This window comes from Tupaia chinensis, unplaced genomic scaffold (genome assembly GCF_000334495.1).
Source record: "Tupaia chinensis unplaced genomic scaffold, TupChi_1.0 Scaffold144318_1, whole genome shotgun sequence".
NCBI classification, from domain to species: Eukaryota; Metazoa; Chordata; class Mammalia; order Scandentia; family Tupaiidae; genus Tupaia; species Tupaia belangeri.
Window position 1 is genome coordinate 440,614 of NW_006204176.1, and position 21,150 is coordinate 461,763.

At 40.8% G+C, this 21,150-nt stretch overlaps 1 protein-coding gene across 1 annotated transcript in view; it reads left to right on the forward strand.

Moving 5' to 3' along the window:
- Window positions 1-21,150, forward strand: part of HMCN1 (hemicentin 1) — a 402,083-nt gene that overhangs the window by 300,965 nt on the left and 79,968 nt on the right. The window contains 11 exon segments of the mRNA XM_027767566.1: window positions 671-807; window positions 5,463-5,604; window positions 7,329-7,473; window positions 8,123-8,250; window positions 8,561-8,717; window positions 9,728-9,849; window positions 10,030-10,194; window positions 12,533-12,640; window positions 15,479-15,616; window positions 15,741-15,875; window positions 20,649-20,918. Of these exon segments, the coding sequence (XP_027623367.1) occupies window positions 671-807; window positions 5,463-5,604; window positions 7,329-7,473; window positions 8,123-8,250; window positions 8,561-8,717; window positions 9,728-9,849; window positions 10,030-10,194; window positions 12,533-12,640; window positions 15,479-15,616; window positions 15,741-15,875; window positions 20,649-20,918 (1,647 nt within the window).

A 21,150-nucleotide genomic window follows, 5' to 3' on the forward strand; every position in this document is an offset into this window, starting at 1 on the left:
TAGGGAAAGTACATGTCCCTCTGTGTGCTAGGAGGGACAGTCCCTGATCTGATGATTTTAAAATCTGATATTCAGTGAAAATCATTACCAAATATAGAGCTTGGACCAGGAACTCCCTTTGTGCCTCAGTTTCCTCACTGTCAAGTAGTGATAATGATGTGAATATATTATATATCCTTTTATTCTTGTAGTTGTTGGGAGGATTTTTTCTTTTTAGGAGAGGTTTTTGCTATGGGGCGCCTGCGCTCACCAAAAAGAAAGAGACAGAGAGACAGAAAGCAAGAAATCATCTCCCAGGGGGATGGCCATGCTGCAATCCCTTCTCCTCCATTCTCCTCTCTAGATCTTGGGCACGCACACAGACTTGGCTGGCGTAAGATTAAGCCACCGGGTCCAGGACTCGAACCACGGTAGATTACATGGGAGTCCAGTGACAGCCATTACGCCAACTGCTGGTCCCTTGTTGGGAGGATTTTATTAATATATGTAGAAGTGTTGAATAAGGTTTAAAAATTTCCCATTTATAATTATCTATACTGTATTTTAAATAATGATTTAAGTTTATGACTCTTATTTTATAAAGCAGAGCCAATATAACATTTATCGAACACCTGTGATCATTCACATCATGTTTAATGAAAGCCTTTTATGTATTTTCTCTCACATCTAGTACCCCCTAATATTGCTGGAACCGATGAACCCCAGGATTTCACTGTGTTACGGAACAGACAAGTGACCTTGGAATGCAGATCAGACGCAGTGCCGCCACCTGTAATTACTTGGCTCAAAAACGGAGAACGATTACAGGTAAATCTTTTGCTAAGCACCACATTTATTTTTGAGATGAGGGAGAAAAAACATCATCTGTGGAACTTCTGCCTGGCCGACAATACCAAACCACACCAGGCCACAAGTTATTCAACACTTCATCAGCCAGCTGCTTTTCTCAGCCTTCAATGAGGGTGGTTAATAGTTGGTTATGGATCAAAAGACGAGTATTTTTTTTAATTTATTTTTTATTATCATAAGCTTGTTTATATTACATAGGATTGCATATAACTTTACAGTGTATCACATTGCTTTTTCAAAAGGGAATGCCATGCATGTCAGTCAATACAGAGACATCAATCTCCCCACTTCACCATTCAATATCTTTTCAATGATTTTCCCAATCATTATTGTTATTATTCTAATTATTTTTTTAAACAGTCAATCACTATTTCTCATTTTGCTTGTAAAAAGACTTTGCCCATCATGAAATACTTCTCAGACCAATCCGGTTGAGAATACTGTACATGCCATCATCAACAGTTAATAAGCCATATCTGTTTCCCACTAACATCCTGCCTCTCTATTAAAAGACAAGTATTTATTTTCATGACTCTCTGGAAAATGGCCCAAATATATATCTCCTGGAGCCCACAGATTAAATTCTAATTTGAAGCATTCAGCTACTTCTTTTTTTGCAAGAGAAGAAACTGCCAGGATCTCAGAAGAACTGACCTAGCCTACCAAATGTCTAGGGTGAAACTGTTACTGAATTTCACCAGTCTAAACATGGACCTCAGTAAGAGCCCAAGAGATCTTGTAAAACCTGTTACCCCCAGGTACCAGGGAGCTGGGACTATAATCCTTGGAGAACCCAGTTACTGGTTCTTTAAAGCTTCCCAGGCTTATGGATACCTATCTGTTGTCATGACCTGTCAGCACATCACAGCTCAGGTTCCTCAGTAGTCGTTTAGGGCTGGCTGAAAGCTTTAACTTCGAATCTTTCAATTATCACTCTCTAGATGTTATCTTTTCTCTTTTTCTTTTTTGTTTTTGTTCTTCTTCATCCTGTAAAACCTACATAGTACAGTGTGTTCCTAGCACTTAACTATAAAAAGAATTGTTGTCCCTTAACACCTGATGCATAAATACTTTCCACCAAACTACATGAAACATTAAGCACACAGGGTGAGTTCTGAGTTGCATGCTGAATCCTCACACATATCACATAACCCTGCTGTGCTTCAGTTTCTGTATTTGTTGTGTGCCTGCTACAATGCCTGGCACTATGATTGCTACCAAGCCAAGTCCTGACCCTTCAGGAGCTCACAGACTATCTGAAAGGACAAAGGGTTAAACCGAAGCGTATAGAACAGGTACTATTGATGATGTGCTAGAGAAATGTGCAGCATCTCATGGAAACAGAGGTGAAACAAATAATCCAGACTTAAGATTAAGGAACAGCTCAGAAAAACTCATAAAGGGTGAGTTCAGTTGTTTTTTGTTTCATTTTGTTTCCTTTTGTTTTTAAAGAGTGCACTCCCCAGAGAGACAGAAAGTGAGAACTCACCCACCAGAGGATGGCCAGGCCTCAATCCCTTCTCCTCTGGCCTCCTCTTGGGACTTTTGGCCGTGCACCCACATGTACCTGGTGTGAGTTTTAAGCCATGGAGTCCAGGACTCAAACCACAGTTGGCCATGTAGGAGTCTAGTGATGTAACCACTAGGCCATCTGCTGATCCCAGGTAAGTTCAGTTTTAAAGAACAAGTAGGGAGAACCAGCAGTTAGTGTAATGGCTATGTTGCTGGACTCCCACGTAGTCGACTGCGGTTCTTGTCCCGGACCCGGTGGCTTAAAACTCACGCCAGGCACCTGGGCGTGCATGCCCAGGATCCTGAGAGGAGAATGGAGGAGAAGGGATTGTGGCATGACCATCCCCCCTGGGAAGGTGATTTCTCGCTTTCTGTCTCTATGTCTCTCTCTATCTGTCTGGCGAGCGAGCGCACGTGCCCTATAGCGAAAAAAACCTCTCCAAAAAAAATAAAATAAAAAGAATAGGTAGGAACTGTGTGAGAAAAGAGAAGAAAAGAATTCCATTTAAAAGTAATGACACATAGGGACCAGCAGTTCCAACATAGCATAATGTCTATGTTGCTGGACTCCCATGTAGTCGACTGTGGTTTGAGTCCTGGACCCGGTGGCTTAAACTCACACTGGGCGCGTGTGCGTGTGTGCCTAAGATCCTGAGAGGAGAATGGAGAAGAAGGGATTGCAGTTTGACCATCCCCCCGGGGGGTGATTTCTCACTTTCTGTGTCTCTGTCTCTTTCTGTCTTCTGGTAAGCGCACGTGCACTATAGCAAAAACCTCTCAAGAAAAAAGAAAGTAATGACACATAAAAGCCATTACAAGAAAAGGAATTCTGCTTTTGGGAACTGTAATAGCCTGGTATGGTTGAATGAGACATGATTAAAACCCTTTGGTGGCTCCATACAGGTTTCAGGATTTGGGTTAAGTTACCGAACTTAACTCACAAGACCTTTCCTACTCGATTTAGCCTGTGTACTATCAGCTTCTCAGTGTGTATCCATTCTAGACCAGCAGGTGTTAGGTAGGGACTAAGGGAATGTTGATGATGGGGACATCCAGACTGATCCCTGATACAATCCCTGATACAGTGATGACGGTGCTGGGGAATGGCGAGTTGAGCCGTAAGAGAAAAAAATGAGTTTGGGTTTAGATATTTTAAATTTGAATTAGCTATCTAATATCCCAGTTGAGACTTTAAAGAGCATTAAGAAATAGAGGTTCATATTTCATCCAAAAAGTATTTGATTTCATAGTCCACATAGTTTCTCCAAAAAGAACTCAGGTACGGTTGTTTTCATGGTGTAACCTGTAGTTGAAACAATAAGTTTGTATTAGATTGACCAGAAAGACAAGCAAAATGAGACTAAAACCTTAGGAAGCACTGCCAATTACAAGAGGAGCAAAGGAAGAAGATAAGATGCATGGGATGACAGAAGAGGACTAGGGAAGATAGAATTAAAAGTAGGAGACACTGGTGTACTGACAGCCAGGGAGGGGAGGGGAAGGGGTTAACATATGTCACCTAAGGTACAAATTAAGCTGGATCCAGAGACTTTGGCAATATGTGGAGATGATTAAAGGCCTGAACAATGATATTCCAATATTATGATCAGGTAGAAGGCAAATTATAGTTGTTCGGAAGTTAATGGAAGAAAGGGCAGGTGTGCTCTATTCTTTAAATGTAAAGAGGTTTGCGTACATTTATTTGATGAAAGATGTAGGGGAGAGAAGGAAAGGCTTATAGAACAGATGTGTCAGATGGGAGAGGATTGTAACCCAGGTCACAGGGGAAGGCAAATGTTCCACCCAGACGAGCTGACCCTTTTCCACAGACACGGGGACATAGACAGGAAGGTTGCTTTCGTATCCAAGATGGGATGGGGGCACAGCTGCAGACACAGGGCTTTGATTTTCTCAGTGGGACAGGACACAAGGTCATCATGTGAGAATAAGGTTTTGAAGACTTTGAATGATGAAGGAAAGGAAACGCCTGAAAAAACTTGTAGTGTGTCTTAATGAGGTAGCAGAACTCACTAATGTTCATGGGATAAAGACTTAAGAATCAATCTGAGAGTTTGTATTAGCCTAAAATCCTATTAATCTAATATAAAAGTTAAAAATAAGATAGACCTGAACTGTATATTTTAGTATGAACACATTTTTCAAATATATATATATATATATTTGAAAAATATATATATATATTTAGAGAAAGAGAGAGAGAGAGCCCATATAGTAGAGAAATCTTATTTGGGCTCATACCGTAGTGTTTCCATCTGAGGCATAATCAGAGAATAGCAGTCTTTGAGGCAACCTGGCATTTTTTTAATGACTATACATATTATGCATTATAATTTATGTTAAAATTAGCATTTACCTCTCTCTCCCTAATTAGTCTTTAATAGTAGAGATTAGATTCATTGTTGCTGTATTTTCAAAACTCTTGCTCCCATGATAAAATGAATGCTTAACCAATATTTGTAGACTAAGTTTGTTTATTTATTGATAAAATGTTAGAGGGTAATGTTTTCCTCTAAGTTAACCACAGGTAATCTATTAATCAGGGAGCTTTTCGTTGTGACAGAATTCAAACTCAAACCTACTTAAATTAGAAAATAAAAAAGGAAATGTATTGACTACAGCAATATAGCATTTAGGCATTTCTAGATCCAGAGGTTCTAGTTATGTAATGAATCATCTGTGTCCTTTGAATCTCAACTCTGCTTGCTGTGTCTTATTCAAGGCAGGCTGCCCCCACATGATTAGACTACCACAAGGCTTGTATCATCTTTACAGCAAGTGATCCCAGTAAGAGGGCACTCCTATTCCCCTCATACTTCCATCAAGAGCCTAAGGAAAGGCCTAGAAAGCTACGCTTGAGTCTCCTGCTCATCCTTGAATGGATCAGTATGGTCAAGGGAGTGAGGAACACACTTGTGCCTTAATTGCATGCGTTTAAACAGTTCCCAGGGCTTTTGATACCATGCTAATGATGGGGCAGCAGACAGGGCTACAGCTCACTGTAGTTACTTATGATATTAAGTAATAAAATTTTATCCTCTTCTCCTGACATTTTAATGATAAATTTTACTTGTTGAATCCAGGCAACACCTCGAGTGCGGATACTATCTGGAGGGAGATACTTGCAGATCAACAATGCAGAGCTGAGTGATACCGCCAATTATACTTGTGTTGCCAGCAATATTGCAGGAAAGACTACAAGAGAATTTATTCTCACTGTAAATGGTAAGAAAAGCTATTCATTGTTTCACAATTTAAAAATGTAACCAAAAGCACTCAAAGAGATGATACATTTATTTTTTCATAAGCCTACTAAATAAATCGTGGTGGTTATTTCTTTTGAAAAATAGATCACATGTATTTGTGTTAGCTCTATATTGCAAATTAACTCAATTAAATTAGCATATCTAGATGTTTTATGTCATTCACATTAGAGCCATTAAGAAAGTCAGTACACTGGGGCCAGTAAGTGGCATAGTGGTTAAGGTGCTGGACTTGCACATGATCGACTGCAGTTCAAGTCCTGGACCTAGCAGCTCTCACATGGCCGGGCATGTGTGCCCAGAATATGAAGAGGAAAATGGAGGAGAGGGATTATGGTGTGACCATACCCCTTGAGGAGTGATTTCTTGCTTTCTCTCTCTCTGTTTTTTTCTATGTCTCTAGCAAGCGCATGCACCCTATGGCAAACATCTCTCTAAGAAAAGGAAAAAAAAAAGAAAGAAAAAGTCAATACACTAAATCTCTGGGTGGCATGTGACCCATCATTTAGTTCACCTTTATTGAGGATAGCTTGAAAGTATATATGTGTTAGATGGGGACTGCCACAGGACTGGAATTTTCTTTTTAAATTTTTGCGGATGTACAAAATACTCACCAGAATGAGACAGAGTGACAAGAGAGCAAGAGAGGAAGGGAGAAAGCACCCCTCATGGGCTGTAGTCATGCCATAAGCCCTTCTCCTGTATTTCTCCGTCCTGTTGGGATTTGGGGCATGCACTCACACATACTCAGCATGTTTTTAAACCCATTGGGTCCAGGATTTAATTTGCAGGTCACCCATGTGGCTGTCTTAACCACCAAATCATGGAGCTAATCCAGGGCTGGAATTTTTAAAATATCTAAATACCAAAATTTGGGAAGATAATACAGATTTTTTTTCTCAAAGATGTCTCTTTGGATTGTGAATAATTACATGAAATTTTATAGTTATTGGGTGATGCACACAATTAATATCTCTAATATTAAAATTAACTTTCAGTTCCCCTATTCCCACATGAACTCAATGATTAATGAAGTGCATGCTCCGAGACTTCAATGATTGATCACAGATGTGCTTTTCATAAAACAGCTCGCTTTCTGTTCTTTATTTTAAATGAAGTTGTTCCAGTATTAACATTCTCTGACCATTATTTGGCCAACGAGAAATAAGATATATCATCTTTAATTTACATCAGACCAGAACTGATTTCTGTTCAAGCCTTTTTCACAGAGAGCCAGATTTCACACATGACATTGGGGGTTTAAAATCTTCAAGCCAGCTCTGTTTTTTTTTTTTTTTTTTTAATTTCTTTCATTCATGAACAAGCAAGAGAGGAAGATGGCACCACCTACCAGGGTCTCCACACCATGAACTACCCCCCAGCCCAGGATCATGAGCACATGGAGTACTCAGGGAAGTCTCTGGACTTGAACTAGAAACCTTCCCATGTGGAATCACCTTGCAGAGTGTCACATTTTACCACTGTGTCACTGCTTAGCTCCTCTACTCTTTATTTTAAAACAATAGGTACTATGAATAAAACCCCAGAAGGCAAGCTCAATTCTATTTCGACTAACCTAGATTAGTGAGGACCAAAGTATACATGTGCCTCAAAGCTCCCCTTGTATTACATACAGGCTATGTGACTTTTTGTACCTGAATTTTCTCATGTGCATCTCTCATTCAGTTCCTCCAAGCATAAAAGGTGGCCCTCAGAGCCTTGTCATCCTTTTAAGTAAGCCGGCTGTACTGGGGTGTGCTGCTGAGGGAGTGCCCACCCCAAGGATAACTTGGAGAAAGGATGGAGCTGTCCTAGCTGGGAATCATGCAAGGTAAGAATTTTGGAAAAAAGATGGCAAATACTGTAGGAACTCAAATGTAAATCCTGAAGTCTTTTTTTCCAATGCATTATTTTAGTACTATTATGTTTAGAATTACTCTTTTCATCTTAATACAAGGACTAAAATGTAGTATTTTAAAAGCATAATTCCTAAGGCTTGTGTCTGTATAATGACTATAATGCACTCGAGGTCACGAGCCCATCTGCTATGTACCTTTACTTTGTATCCTTCCATTCACGAAGAGGATTATAGATGTGGATTATCTGAAGCATGAAAAACTAAAAATTGGTCTCACAAGTCTTTACAATTGCCCCAGTCATGGGACCAGTAGTTGGCATAATGGCTATGTCATTGGACTCTCATGTAGTTGACTGTGGTTCGAGTCCTGGACCCGGTGGCTTAAACTCATGCCGGGCGCATGTGCATGTGTGCCCAAGATCCCAAGAGAAGAATGGAGGAGAAGGGATTGCAGCATGGTCATCTTCCCTGGGGATGATTTCTTGCTTTCTGTCTCTTTCTGGCGAGTGCACATGCTCTATGGCAAAAACCTCTCCAAAAAAGAAAAGAATTGCCCCAATCACAATGTAAATAATCAAAAAAGAATGAGTGAGGAGATTTTATGTGTGGTCTTTTTTTGTAGGTACACCATCTTGGAAAATGGATTCCTTCATATCCAAGCAGCCCAAGTCACTGACAGTGGGCGGTATTTGTGTATGGCTGCCAACGCTGCTGGAACAGACCGCAGGCGGGTGGATCTCCAGGTCCACGGTGAATAGACTTTTATAAACAATGTGCAGTCTTTGTGCCAAATAGTCTTTGATAGCCTCAACTAGTGATGTCATAAAAACCTTTGACAGAGAAGGATATTTACACCTATTGCATTAGATTAGGGACAGTCAAGATCACCATTTCTCCCCTCTGTGGTTAATGTTATCACAGCTCTACGTAAATTCACAGAGTCTCGTGTTCATAACCACAAGGCAAGTTGCCAATGACTAATTTCAGTTCAGCAGAAATACTATCGCTAGTATACTATTGGTTGAATGTGTTTCCCTCTTGTTTGGTGACGTTGTTTTAGTTCCGCCTTCAATCGCTCCGGGTCCAACCAATGTAACTGTAACAATTAATGTTCAAACCACTCTGGCTTGTGAGGCTACTGGGATACCAAAACCATCGATTAACTGGAGGAAGAATGGACATCCTCTTAATGTGGATCAGAATCAGAATTCATACAGGTATGGATAATTAAAATGAAAAATCCCACTTAGTATTTAGAAGCATATTATTATTATTTTATAATTTTTTTTTAGGTTTTTGCCATAGAGCACATATACTCACTGGAGAGACAGAGAAGGAAAATGAGAAATCACTCCCTAGAGGAGATGGCCACACCACAGTTCCTTCTCCTCCCTTCTCTTCTTGGGATTTTGGGCACACATGCACAAATTCCCAGTGTCACTTTCAAGTCACCGAGTCTGAGACTTGAACTGTGATCAGCCATGTGAGCGTCCAGCGCCTTAACCATCATGCCACCTGAAGGTCCCAGAAGCATAGTATTTTTAAAGAATTAATATTTTAATTCTACCAGTGGGAATAGCAAATATATAAAGTGTATAGAATTAACTGGTTTGTGGAGAGTATTTTTCTTTCCTTACAAAGGAATTAAGTTTTTTAACCAAAAATTTTTTTCTGAATTGTAGATGCAACTTTCCCACACGTGAACCCTGTAGGTGACTGTCAGTGAGATCTTCAGGATTAAATTTCTATCCTGCTTTGCATCTTTCAGAAATTACAATGATAGAGTAGAAAAATATCATTTGGTATAAAAGAAAGATAGTTGTAAACATTTTAAAAAGCTCTTTAGTATTACAAATACGTGAACCCTGTAGGTGACTGTCAGTGAGATCTTCAAGATTAAATTTCTATCCTGCTTTGCTGGTTTTGCATCTTTCAGAAATTACAATGATAGAGTAGAAAAATATCATTTGGTATAAAAGAAAGATAGTTGTAAACATTTTAAAAAGCTCTTTAGTATTAAAAATGTCCAATGTTATACCTAAAAACACAATTGAGATATTTGGCAGCATGTGTGGGGAGGAAAAGGAGTATTTTTTCCCATTGTTTGTATTCCTCCAGCATGCTTTCCTATAGCTCAGAATACACCAATGTATGTGTTTTAAAGGCTAAACTTTACATCACTAGGATTTCAGGTAGGTAGTGTCTCATGCTTCAATCTCTGTCCTAGGCTCCTTTCTTCAGGCTCCCTGGTCATTATTTCCCCTTCTGTGGATGACACTGCAACCTATGAGTGCACTGTGACAAACGATGCTGGAGAGGATAAGAGAACCGTGGCGCTCACTGTCCAAGGTAGAACTGGCTTAGCCTGTGGGTCAACAGTTATGCAACGCTGCCACTTCATCGTTCCACTGTCTCCCAGGGGTCTTCCCTCCCACTTACCTAACATTCACTTTCAGAGCAAGGAGAGGAAACTGTATGATAAGGCTGTGGGAATCTGTATGGACTTTCTTCTTGTTATTCTTGTTTCAGTTCCACCTTCCATAGCCGATGAGGCTACTGACTTTTTGGTAACCAAACAAGCCCCCACAGTAATTACCTGCACTGCTTCAGGAGTTCCATTTCCCTCCATCCACTGGACCAAAAATGGCATCAGACTGCTTCCCCGGGGAGATGGCTATCGAATTCTGTCCTCGGGTAAGAGTAAACGCAGCAATTTCACATCTATTGATTGGATTAGTTACGGGTGGGTGGCCTTATCTGGCCTTTCATTGTACTCGATGAGATTTGCCTGTCTTCCTGGATTTTAACATCTATCTGCAAAAAATGCAATGAGATATACTCTATGGAATACTACTCAGCCATAAAAAACAGCAGGACCCTGGCTTTTGACAGAAAGTGCATGAATATGGAAGATTTACTGCTGAGTGAAGCAAGCCAGGCAATGAAGGAGAGACATTGTAGGTCTCCACTTAATGTATACTGAGTGTCTGCATTCCATGGCCAAAACTGAATGACTAAAGGCTCTAGAAACTAAGTAAATGGTTGTGAATACCAGGTACAGTGTGGGAAGAGGGCGGGTGAAGGAGTAGAGTCTAAGAAAGGATATTAAGGTGAAAAATAGAGAGGCAAGGCATTTATGGGACAAAGAAATGGATTATTATCTATTGAAGATAACTTTCTAGAATGGTGAACTGGACTGGTGAGAAATGTACACATGTTGGAATATTTACTTTGTAAGCTAAGTAACATGATTGACTGTATAAAAGAAATAGAAAGAAAAAGAAAAAATATGCAAAAAAAAAGAAAGAAAAGGAAAGTGACATAGCAAAATCAAGAGAAAAAAGGAATCTGGAAATAAAATAGCAAATAATATCTAAAACCGACCCGAACATAGTAATATCAGCATGATCACTGGTATTTGTGTGTGTATCTCCAAAACCTAAGGTTTAACAAATTCTCTGGTTATCTGTGAGTGAACCACACCCACTTCTTCCATTGGCCAACTAGAGTGTTCATTTAACAGAAATGTAATGTCTGAGATCAGCTATTGAGTTGCTGGAAAAGTCGTGACACATTTTTGCCTAGGAAAACAGAAAAATACATTTTTTCGATGACCCAACATATGTATCCCCCTAACTCTCTGAAACTGTGGAACTAAAACAGGGCTCTTGCTTTCAAGTCTTTTATGATTTTGCAGGTATGACAGTGATAAGTGCTATCTATGAAGGACAACTTTCTTTAATTGTAATTCTGACTAATCTATAATCATTGTATATCATGACAACTCGGTATGCACACCAAAAGAAAGAAAGAAAGAAAGAAAGAAAGAAAGAAAGAAAGAAAGAAAGAAACCTAGTAGAAGGAGACAGTTATTGATTATGATAATAACCATAATTAATGCAATTTATAGTATTTAGAAGGAAAAAACCTCACCTAAGTGAAAATGTATGTGATTCATATTTATGTTTCTAACCATGTATCCTGCCCTAGGAGAGATCAATTAAAGTAGCAACTAAAACCCTGGAACTTGATGGAAATATATATATTACGCTAAGAGAATTTGTATATCTCTTCAATAGAAGGGAAAAGATGATTTGTTCTCAGGATGCAACTTAGATGTCAAGGCAAAGTATCTTGGTTATCTCCGAAACGTGTATAGCTTGGTAGATTATAATTTCAGTACCCTCCCAAGGTATTATGCTAAGAAATGATATGGAACTCCCTCAAAGTGTTAAAGAGTCAACGTAGGACCCAGTACCTTCATTCCTAGATGTCTGTCCGAGAGAAATGAAAGCATACGTCTACACGGACTGCTAGACAGCTAGCTGTTCATACTGCAGCATTCACACTAGCCCTAAAGTGGGAACAATTCAAATGTCCATCAGCTGATGAACAGAGAAAGAAAAGTGGTGTCCTCACATGATGGAATCCTATTAGGTCATCGGGAAAGTCATGACGTATTTTTCTATGTTTTTCCATGTAAAAACATGTCATGACTTTCTTGACAGCCCAATGTTTGGCAATAAAAAGGAATGAAATACCAACACGTGCTGCCACAGATGAACTTCCAAAACCTTATGCTCTCAGTGAGAGCTGTCAGACACCAAAGTGCACACACTGCATGACTCCATTTATATGATGTGTTCAGTGAAGACAAATCTGTAGAGAAGAGTAGGTCAGCGGTGGCCTGGAGCTCAGGTTGGGAGTGGGAGATGACCGCAAACGAACAGTGGGTTTCTCTTGGGGGGTGCAAATGTTTGAAAATTAGATCGTGGAGGTGGTTGCACAGCAGCACGTTCACTACAAATCACTGACCTGTACATGAAGTGGGTGGCTTTTAGAGCATTTACACACTCTCTTATGCTTCAACAAAGCTACTACTACTAATAAAAAATAAACATTGTGTTGGGCACTTCTAGAGGTCCAAGGATAAATGTAATCCGAGCATTATGCGTTTAGTATGGAAAACTGAAAATGAAAGAGAGAAAATTGACTGGAGTATGAAAACAGAGACTTGCTTTTTCCTTTTTAGGCACAATTGAAATATTTGCCACCCAGTTAAACCATGCTGGGAGATACACTTGTGTGGCTAGGAACGCAGCTGGTTCTGCACATCGACATGTGAACCTTCACGTTCAAGGTATGGGGGTGGGGGGTATTTACGTATTAAAAACCTGCTGGGCTCTTTTGGTTTGGGTATATGGATGATGTTTGTTTTATTCATGTTTGTTCTTGAAAGGTGTACTGTCTAGATCTATGAACCACAGTAATGTTGAGGATATGAAAGCCTAGAAGATATTCTTTAGTAGACTAAAAAATAAAAACAGCAGTAACGTACAGTTGACAAGTCTTATAGAACAATTTCCAACTTATTTTTTCTTCTTGGATTTTTAAAATTTTGGTTTTTGACATAAGGTACATATGTGCACAGGAAAGAGACAGAGAAAGACAGTGATGAAGAAAGAGAAATCACCCGTTCCCCTGGGAGAGATGGCCAAACCGCAATCCCTTCTCCATTCTTCTCCTGGGATTTGTGGGCATGCACACACATGCACCTGACATGATTTTCAAGCCATCAGGTCCAATACTCGAACCATAGTTGGCCACATGGGAGTTTAACACCTTAACCACCACGACACCTGCTGGCCCCTCTTCTTGGATTTTTATAGCCTGACCTCACTGCTAGTCTTCTAGTTGAGTTCTTGTAAGGGATACTGTAGCAAGACTCAAAGAATGTAATGTGGCCAATATTCACTTTTCTCTTAGAAAATCAAATCACTACTATTTGGGAATTATGAATTAGGGTTTTCCAAGCTCATCACTATAGTAGACATTTCTGCCATCAACTGATGGTAAAAAAATGTACACATGTTGGAATATTTACTTTGTAAGCTAAGTAACATGATTGACTGTATAAAAGAAATAGAAAGAAAAAGAAAAAATATGCAATAGAAGGAGACAGTTATTGATTATGATAATAACCATAATTAATGCAATTTATAGTATTTAGAAGGAAAAAACCTCACCTAAGTGAAAATGTATGTGATTCATATTTATGTTTCTAACCATGTATCCTGCCCTAGGAGAGATCAATTAAAGTAGCAACTAAAACCCTGGAACTTGATGGAAATATATATATTACGCTAAGAGAATTTGTATATCTCTTCAATAGAAGGGAAAAGATGATTTGTTCTCAGGATGCAACTTAGATGTCAAGGCAAAGTATCTTGGTTATCTCCAAAACGTGTATAGCTTGGTAGATTATAATTTCAGTACCCTCCCAAGGTATTATGCTAAGAAATGATATGGAACTCCCTCAAAGTGTTAAAGAGTCAACGTAGGACCCAGTACCTTCATTCCTAGATGTCTGTCCGAGAGAAATGAAAGCATACGTCTACACGGACTGCTAGACAGCTAGCTGTTCATACTGCAGCATTCACACTAGCCCTAAAGTGGGAACAATTCAGATGTCCATCAGCTGATGAACAGAGAAAGAAAAGTGGTGTCCTCACATGATGGAATCCTATTAGGTCATCGGGAAAGTCATGACGTATTTTTCTATGTTTTTCCATGTAAAAACATGTCATGACTTTCTTGACAGCCCAATGTTTGGCAATAAAAAGGAATGAAATACCAACACGTGCTGCCACAGATGAACTTCCAAAACCTTATGCTCTCAGTGAGAGCTGTCAGACACCAAAGTGCACACACTGCATGACTCCATTTATATGATGTGTTCAGTGAAGACAAATCTGTAGAGAAGAGTAGGTCAGCGGTGGCCTGGAGCTCAGGTTGGGAGTGGGAGATGACCGCAAACGAACAGTGGGTTTCTCTTGGGGGGTGCAAATGTTTGAAAATTAGATCGTGGAGGTGGTTGCACAGCAGCACGTTCACTACAAATCACTGACCTGTACATGAAGTGGGTGGCTTTTAGAGCATTTACACACTCTCTTATGCTTCAACAAAGCTACTACTACTAATAAAAAATAAACATTGTGTTGGGCACTTCTAGAGGTCCAAGGATAAATGTAATCCGAGCATTATGCGTTTAGTATGGAAAACTGAAAATGAAAGAGAGAAAATTGACTGGAGTATGAAAACAGAGACTTGCTTTTTCCTTTTTAGGCACAATTGAAATATTTGCCACCCAGTTAAACCATGCTGGGAGATACACTTGTGTGGCTAGGAACGCAGCTGGTTCTGCACATCGACATGTGAACCTTCACGTTCAAGGTATGGGGGTGGGGGGTATTTACGTATTAAAAACCTGCTGGGCTCTTTTGGTTTGGGTATATGGATGATGTTTGTTTTAGTCATGTTTGTTCTTGAAAGGTGTACTGTCTAGATCTATGAACCACAGTAATGTTGAGGATATGAAAGCCTAGAAGATATTCTTTAGTAGACTAAAAAATAAAAACAGCAGTAACGTACAGTTGACAAGTCTTATAGAACAATTTCCAACTTATTTTTTCTTCTTGGATTTTTAAAATTTTGGTTTTTGACATAAGGTACATGTGTGCACAGGAAAGAGACAGAGAAAGACAGTGATGAAGAAAGAGAAATCACCCGTTCCCCTGGGAGAGATGGCCAAACCGCAATCCCTTCTCCATTCTTCTCCTGGGATTTGTGGGCATGCACACACATGCACCTGACATGATTTTCAAGCCATCAGGTCCAATACTCGAACCATAGTTGGCCACATGGGAGTTTAACACCTTAACCACCACGACACCTGCTGGCCCCTCTTCTTGGATTTTTATAGCCTGACCTTACTGCTAGTCTTCTAGTTGAGTTCTTGTAAGGGATACTGTAGCAAGACTCAAAGAATGTAATGTGGCCAATATTCACTTTTCTCTTAGAAAATCAAATCACTACTATTTGGGAATTATGAATTAGGGTTTTCCAAGCTCATCACTATAGTAGACATTTCTGCCATCAACTGATGGTATTACTTCCTTTTGTTGAATGACTGTTCTAGAGCCTCCAGCCATTCAGCCCCAGCCCAGTGAACTAGACGTCATTCTGAACAATCCTGTCCTCTTACCATGTGACGCAACGGGGACCCCCAGTCCTTTCATCACTTGGCAGAAAGAAGGCATCAATGTCATGACTTCAGGTACCTACTACTGTCCCCTTCAAGAAACCATGGCACAGTCAGTGTTTAGAATCCAGAAGTCATTATGGTTTATTTTAATGAAAATGAAAATTCTGTTCACTCTGCTTTTCTAACTATAATACAGGCAAAAGTCACGCAGTTCTTCCCAGTGGTGGTCTGCAGATCTCCAGAGCTGAACGAGAGGATGCTGGTTCCTACATGTGTGTGGCTCAGAACCCTGCCGGCACAGCCTTGGGCAAAATCAAGTTAAATGTGCAAGGTACCTCAGTCTCCATGTCTTCCAAGGTGTTTGCAACAAACTATGTAAATATTCATGTATCTAAAGTGATTCTGCTGCTCCTCCCATGGTTCCCCACATTTTCAGTTTGCATTATCCTATTGGTTTTTCTATTGTCCATATGAAAAAGAAAACTGAACATGTTTTGTTTTGTTTGCTAAGAAGACAGAGGCTTCCCGTCACATTGTGAGCTTCTGTGACCCTCCATGTGATACTGTTTCATTGTAGCACACATTCAAGGTGATTTTTATTTATTTATTTATTTATTTTGTAGAGGTTTTTGCTATAGGGTGCGTGCCCTTGCCAGACAGACAGAGACAGAGAGACAGAAAGCAAGAAATCACCCCCCAGGGGGGATGGCCACGCCGCAATCCCTTCTCCTCCATTCTCCTCTCGGGATCTTGGGCACACACGCACACGCGCCCGGCGTGAGTTTAAGCCACCGGTTCCAGGACTCGAACCACAGTCGACTACGTGGGAGTCCAGTGACATAGCCATTACGCTAACTGCTGGTCCCTCAAGGTGATTTTTAAAAGGATTTTCTCCCATTCTATTCTTGGTTAGGAAACACCGGATTATAATTTTCATCTAAAAACACAAATCATAACTGCTGTTACACTCACTTGTTGGAGAAACATTATTCTAAAGACAAAGTAGGGTTTTTTTAGTGAGTGTTTTCACATCATTTAACTGATACCTTCTTAATATAATTTCTGTGTGTGGGAAGTACTTCTCTTGTGAATGGGAAGTGAACTAGAAATAGGTTCTGAACAGCTGAATTGGAATTAGACTTCTTTATAGTGTGATTTTCCCATGGTGAATTAATGAATGTAGTCAATCTCACTTTCCTGCAGCTTATAAACCTAATTTCTTTGTAATTTCAACATCTATTAAACACGAATAATTGGAAATACATTGAGCATTACAACCATGCTCCTCATCTTATGGAAAAGGGAAAAATTCAAACTGCTCCATAAATAATAGTAAATTCTCATATACACTCTGCAGAGAAAAAATAAAAGACAGAGATGAAGAAGAGTGGGAGGCCACATTGGATGAGGGCAGGCCTCTCTGAGGGGGGCACGCATTAGCATGATGAGTGAGGTAAGCTGAGGGCAGGTTGGTGTAGAATCTAAGTAGGAGAGAAGAGCATGTGCCAAGGGCAGGAAGGGACGGGAAAGGACAGCATGCCAGTGTGGGGACGCCATGGCAGACAGGGGAAGGCATGCAAACCCCCAGGGCCATCGGCACAGTGGGCAGGGCCAGTGCACAAGGTCCCAGCGTCTGCAGGGAAGTTAGAGTTCACCCTCTGTGCAGCAGGGAGGCTTTCAAGGGTTTAGCCAGGACTCAGTTTGGTTTTAGAAAGACGTCTTTGGCTGCTATGTAGATCAGATCTATAGAAAAGGCAAGACCAGAGCTGGGAGAATTGTTACAGTTTTGTGGGAAAGGTAATATTCCAGGAGTGGGAGTGGGGTGTCACTTGCAGGAATAAATGAGAAATGTGATGGATTGGGACCAGCAGTTAGCGTAATGGCTATGTCACTGAACTCCCATGTAGCCGACCGTGGTTTGAGTCCCAGACCTGGTGGCTTAAACTCACGCCGGGCACGTGTGCATGCGTGTGTGCACAAGATCCTGAGAGGAGAATGGAGGAGAAGGGATTGCAGTGTGGCCATCCCCCCTGGGGGGTGATTTCTCGCTTTCTATCTCTCTGTCTCTCTGTCTTTCTGGTGAGCACATTTTCCCCCTTAGCAAAATCCTCTAAAAAAAAAAAGAGAGAGAAGTGTGATGGATTTATGATTTGGGGGAGATATAATTGCTTGGATTTCTGATGCATTAGGAGGTTAGGAAAAGAGAGGAACTAATGATGGGGACTAGCAGGTGATAGTTAAGGTGTTGGACTCCCACACGGCCTACACATGGTTCAAGTCCTGGACCTGGCGACTTGCTTTCTCACTTTCCCTTTCTCTGTCTTTCTTTTTCTGGTGAATGTACATGTCCTGTGGAAAAATTAAAATAATAAAAATAATAATAAATAAAATTAAATAAATATTTTTAAAAAGAGAGAGCAAGTAAGCTAATGATGTTTCCTGGTGTAAACACCTAAAGGCTTGAGTCGGTGAGTGGATGATAGTGTCATGTGGGAATGCAAGGGGGAGAACCGTGGAAACCATAGTGGAAGGACACTATGGTTTCTGTTAAATAATGAGAAACTGTTAGAAACTTTAGTGAACTCAGAGCTCCTGGGAGAAGTATAGTCTAAAATAATAATAGTCATCAGTAATCAGTGTTAAATCCAGGAGAATGGATGCATCCCCTAAGGAAAGAGAATGTGAACAGAACACTGTTAAAGACAAAGTCTCAGGACAGCATATTGTTTAAAGGTCCAGAGAAGCGGACATTGGAAAAGACTATGAAGGAGAGGGCACAAACTTTGGAGAGAGGATGGCATTTCATAAAGGGAGTGGACAGCTTTGTTCAATGCAGTTGAGCCAAGCAGGGTAAGGAACCAAAGGTATTCATTGATTTCAACAACGTAGACGTCATGAAAAAAAGTCTCAGTAAATAATGAAAATGATTGCTATATGAGCAGTCAAGGGACAAAGACACATTAAACAACTAGAAGTATTTTGGCAAGCCAGAAGAAACCAGAGAGGATCACATGCTCTAGAGGCATGAAGAATTTGGAATGGACTCTTTTCTTGCATATACAGTGTGTAATGATGCACAAGTTCAAACAAATCATTGTGTTTGCAATAAATAATCTTAACGTGGACATTCATAATCTGGTCGTATGCCTTGTAAGATTTAGTAGGATATTCAGGCCAGTATGTAAGTGGGGATCAGTCATTGTAGACACTTGGTGGGGAAATCCTTAGCATGTTAGGCTCTGTAGGAAATGCATAAGTAAAAGTATTTTTTGAGTGGAATATTTTCTAAAACTTGAAGAGGTTTGATTTGGAAGTTTAAGAACCTGAAGCAAATCATATAACTATTGTTATGTTAAAGAAAATAGTTCAGGGGGCCAGCAGATGGTGTAGCTGTTACGTCACTGGACTCCCATGTAGCCAACTGTGGTTCAAGTCCTGGACCTAGTGGCTTAAAACTCACACTGGGTGTGTATGCATACATGCCCAAAATCCTAAGAGGAGAATGGAGGAGAAGGGATGGTGCCATGGCCATCCTCCCTGGGGGTGGGGGTAATTTCTCACTTTCTGTCTCTGTCTCTCTGTTGCGTGCACACACCCAATGGCAAAAAATCTCTCCTGCCCCCCCCCCAAAAAAAAAGAAAGAAAGAAAATACTTCATGACCAGTAGATGGTGTGATGGTTACATTGCTGGACTAGCACATGTCTGACCTTGGTTTGAGTCCTGGACCTGGAGGCTTGAATCTCATACTGGGTGCGAGTGCATGCATGTCCAAAGTCCCAAAAGAACAGAGTAGAAGGGATTGGGGCATGGCCATTACCGAGGCGGGGGTGGGGGGAGGGAAGGGGAGGATTGATTTCTTGCCCTCTCTCTCTCTCTCTTTCTCTCTCTCCAGTGAATGCATATGCCCTTTAGCAAAAAGCTCTCAAAAAAAATGGTAAAGAGAAGAAAAAAGAATGAGAAAGAGAAAGAAAGAAGAAAAAGAAAGAAAATACTTCTGTTGATACATATCTTCATGAGTATATGTATGTTTATCTAATTTAAAACTGACTGTCAGGACCAGATAGTAACAGCAGTAATACCTTACACCCTGTGAGACAATCCCACATGGGAGGCTCCTAGTTCAAGTCCAGAGATCTTCCTGAGTATGCCAGACACACACACGCCCTGTGAGTGCCCAGGGCCCTGGGCTGGCTCAAGTTCGGGAGAGTGTAGCAGCAGCAGGACCCTGCTGGGCTGATACCACTCTCTCTCGTCCTCTGTCTTTCTTACTTATGGAAGAAATCAACTTTTCTAATTAATTCATTCATTTCATTTACATTTACAAAATTGCATATCTTCCCAGTAGACCATATGGGTTCTCAAAGCATCAATGCATTGCATGTCAAGCAAGTCAGTCATATTATCGTAGGAGATAACTTCCCATTCTAGTGTCTGTTTAGTGTTTGTTTTTAAATTATCACGTATATTTTTGGTTAGCAATACAGAGACTAAGTTATGAAATAGGCTCCGTGAGAGTTACTTTGCAATGACAACAAACTGTGGTGCTCCTTTTTTTTCTTTTTTCATTTATTTTATTTTATTTTAATGTCTTTTATACATTCAACCACTATACATGACTTAGCTTGTAAAGAGAATTTTCCAACATGAATACATTTCTCACCAGTCCAGTTGGAGGTACTTTACACATTAACCTTTTTTTTCTTTAGAGGTTTTTGCCTTAGGGTGTGTATGTTCTCCAGAAGGAGAGACATACAGAGACAGTGAGAGGGAAAGTAAGAAATCAACTCCCATCCCCGGGACGGATGGCCACGCAGCAATCCCTTCTGCTCCATTCTCCTCCCAGGATCTTGGGCATGCACACACACGCGCACACCCCATCATGAGTTTTAAGCCACCAGGTCTGGGACTTGAACCACAGTCGGCCATGGGGGAGTCCAGCAACATAACTGCTACATCTGCAGGCCAGTGGTGCCCCTTTTTTGTTAATATAGGAAAGCCATGTTCCATTCCTTACTACCGTTAATTCATTTTGCTAGAGCAGTGTCATAAACTGCCATCGTATGCTTGTGCTTGTAAAATGTCATTTGAATTTGTTTCTTTTAGTTCCTCCAGTCGTTAGCCCTCACCCCAAGGAGCACGTCGTAGCTGTGGACAAGCCCATCACGCTGCCGTGTGAAGCCGATGGTCTCCCTCCCCCTGACATTACCTGGCATAAAGACGGACGTGCCATCGTGGAATCAGTCCGCCAGCGCGTGCTCAGCTCCGGCGCCCTGCAGATCGCGTTCGCTCAGCCCCAGGACGTGGGTCGGTACACGTGCACCGCCGCCAACGCCGCAGGCTCCAGCAGCCAGAGCACCACGCTCACTGTCCACGGTAGGCGGCCACCAGGAAGTACCCCTCTGCGCATTACCCGCCAATGAGAAACCACCACCAGCTGCAGCTGCAGTGCAAACGCAACCACGTGAAACCAGTGAAGCAGTGTGTGTGTGTGTGTGTGTGTGTGTGTGTGTGTGTGTGTGGTGTGTAGGTGCACACGCTCTTCAGATCTGCTTTCTATATATGTGTGTGTGTGTGTGTGTGTGTGTGTGTGTGTGTGTGTATAGAG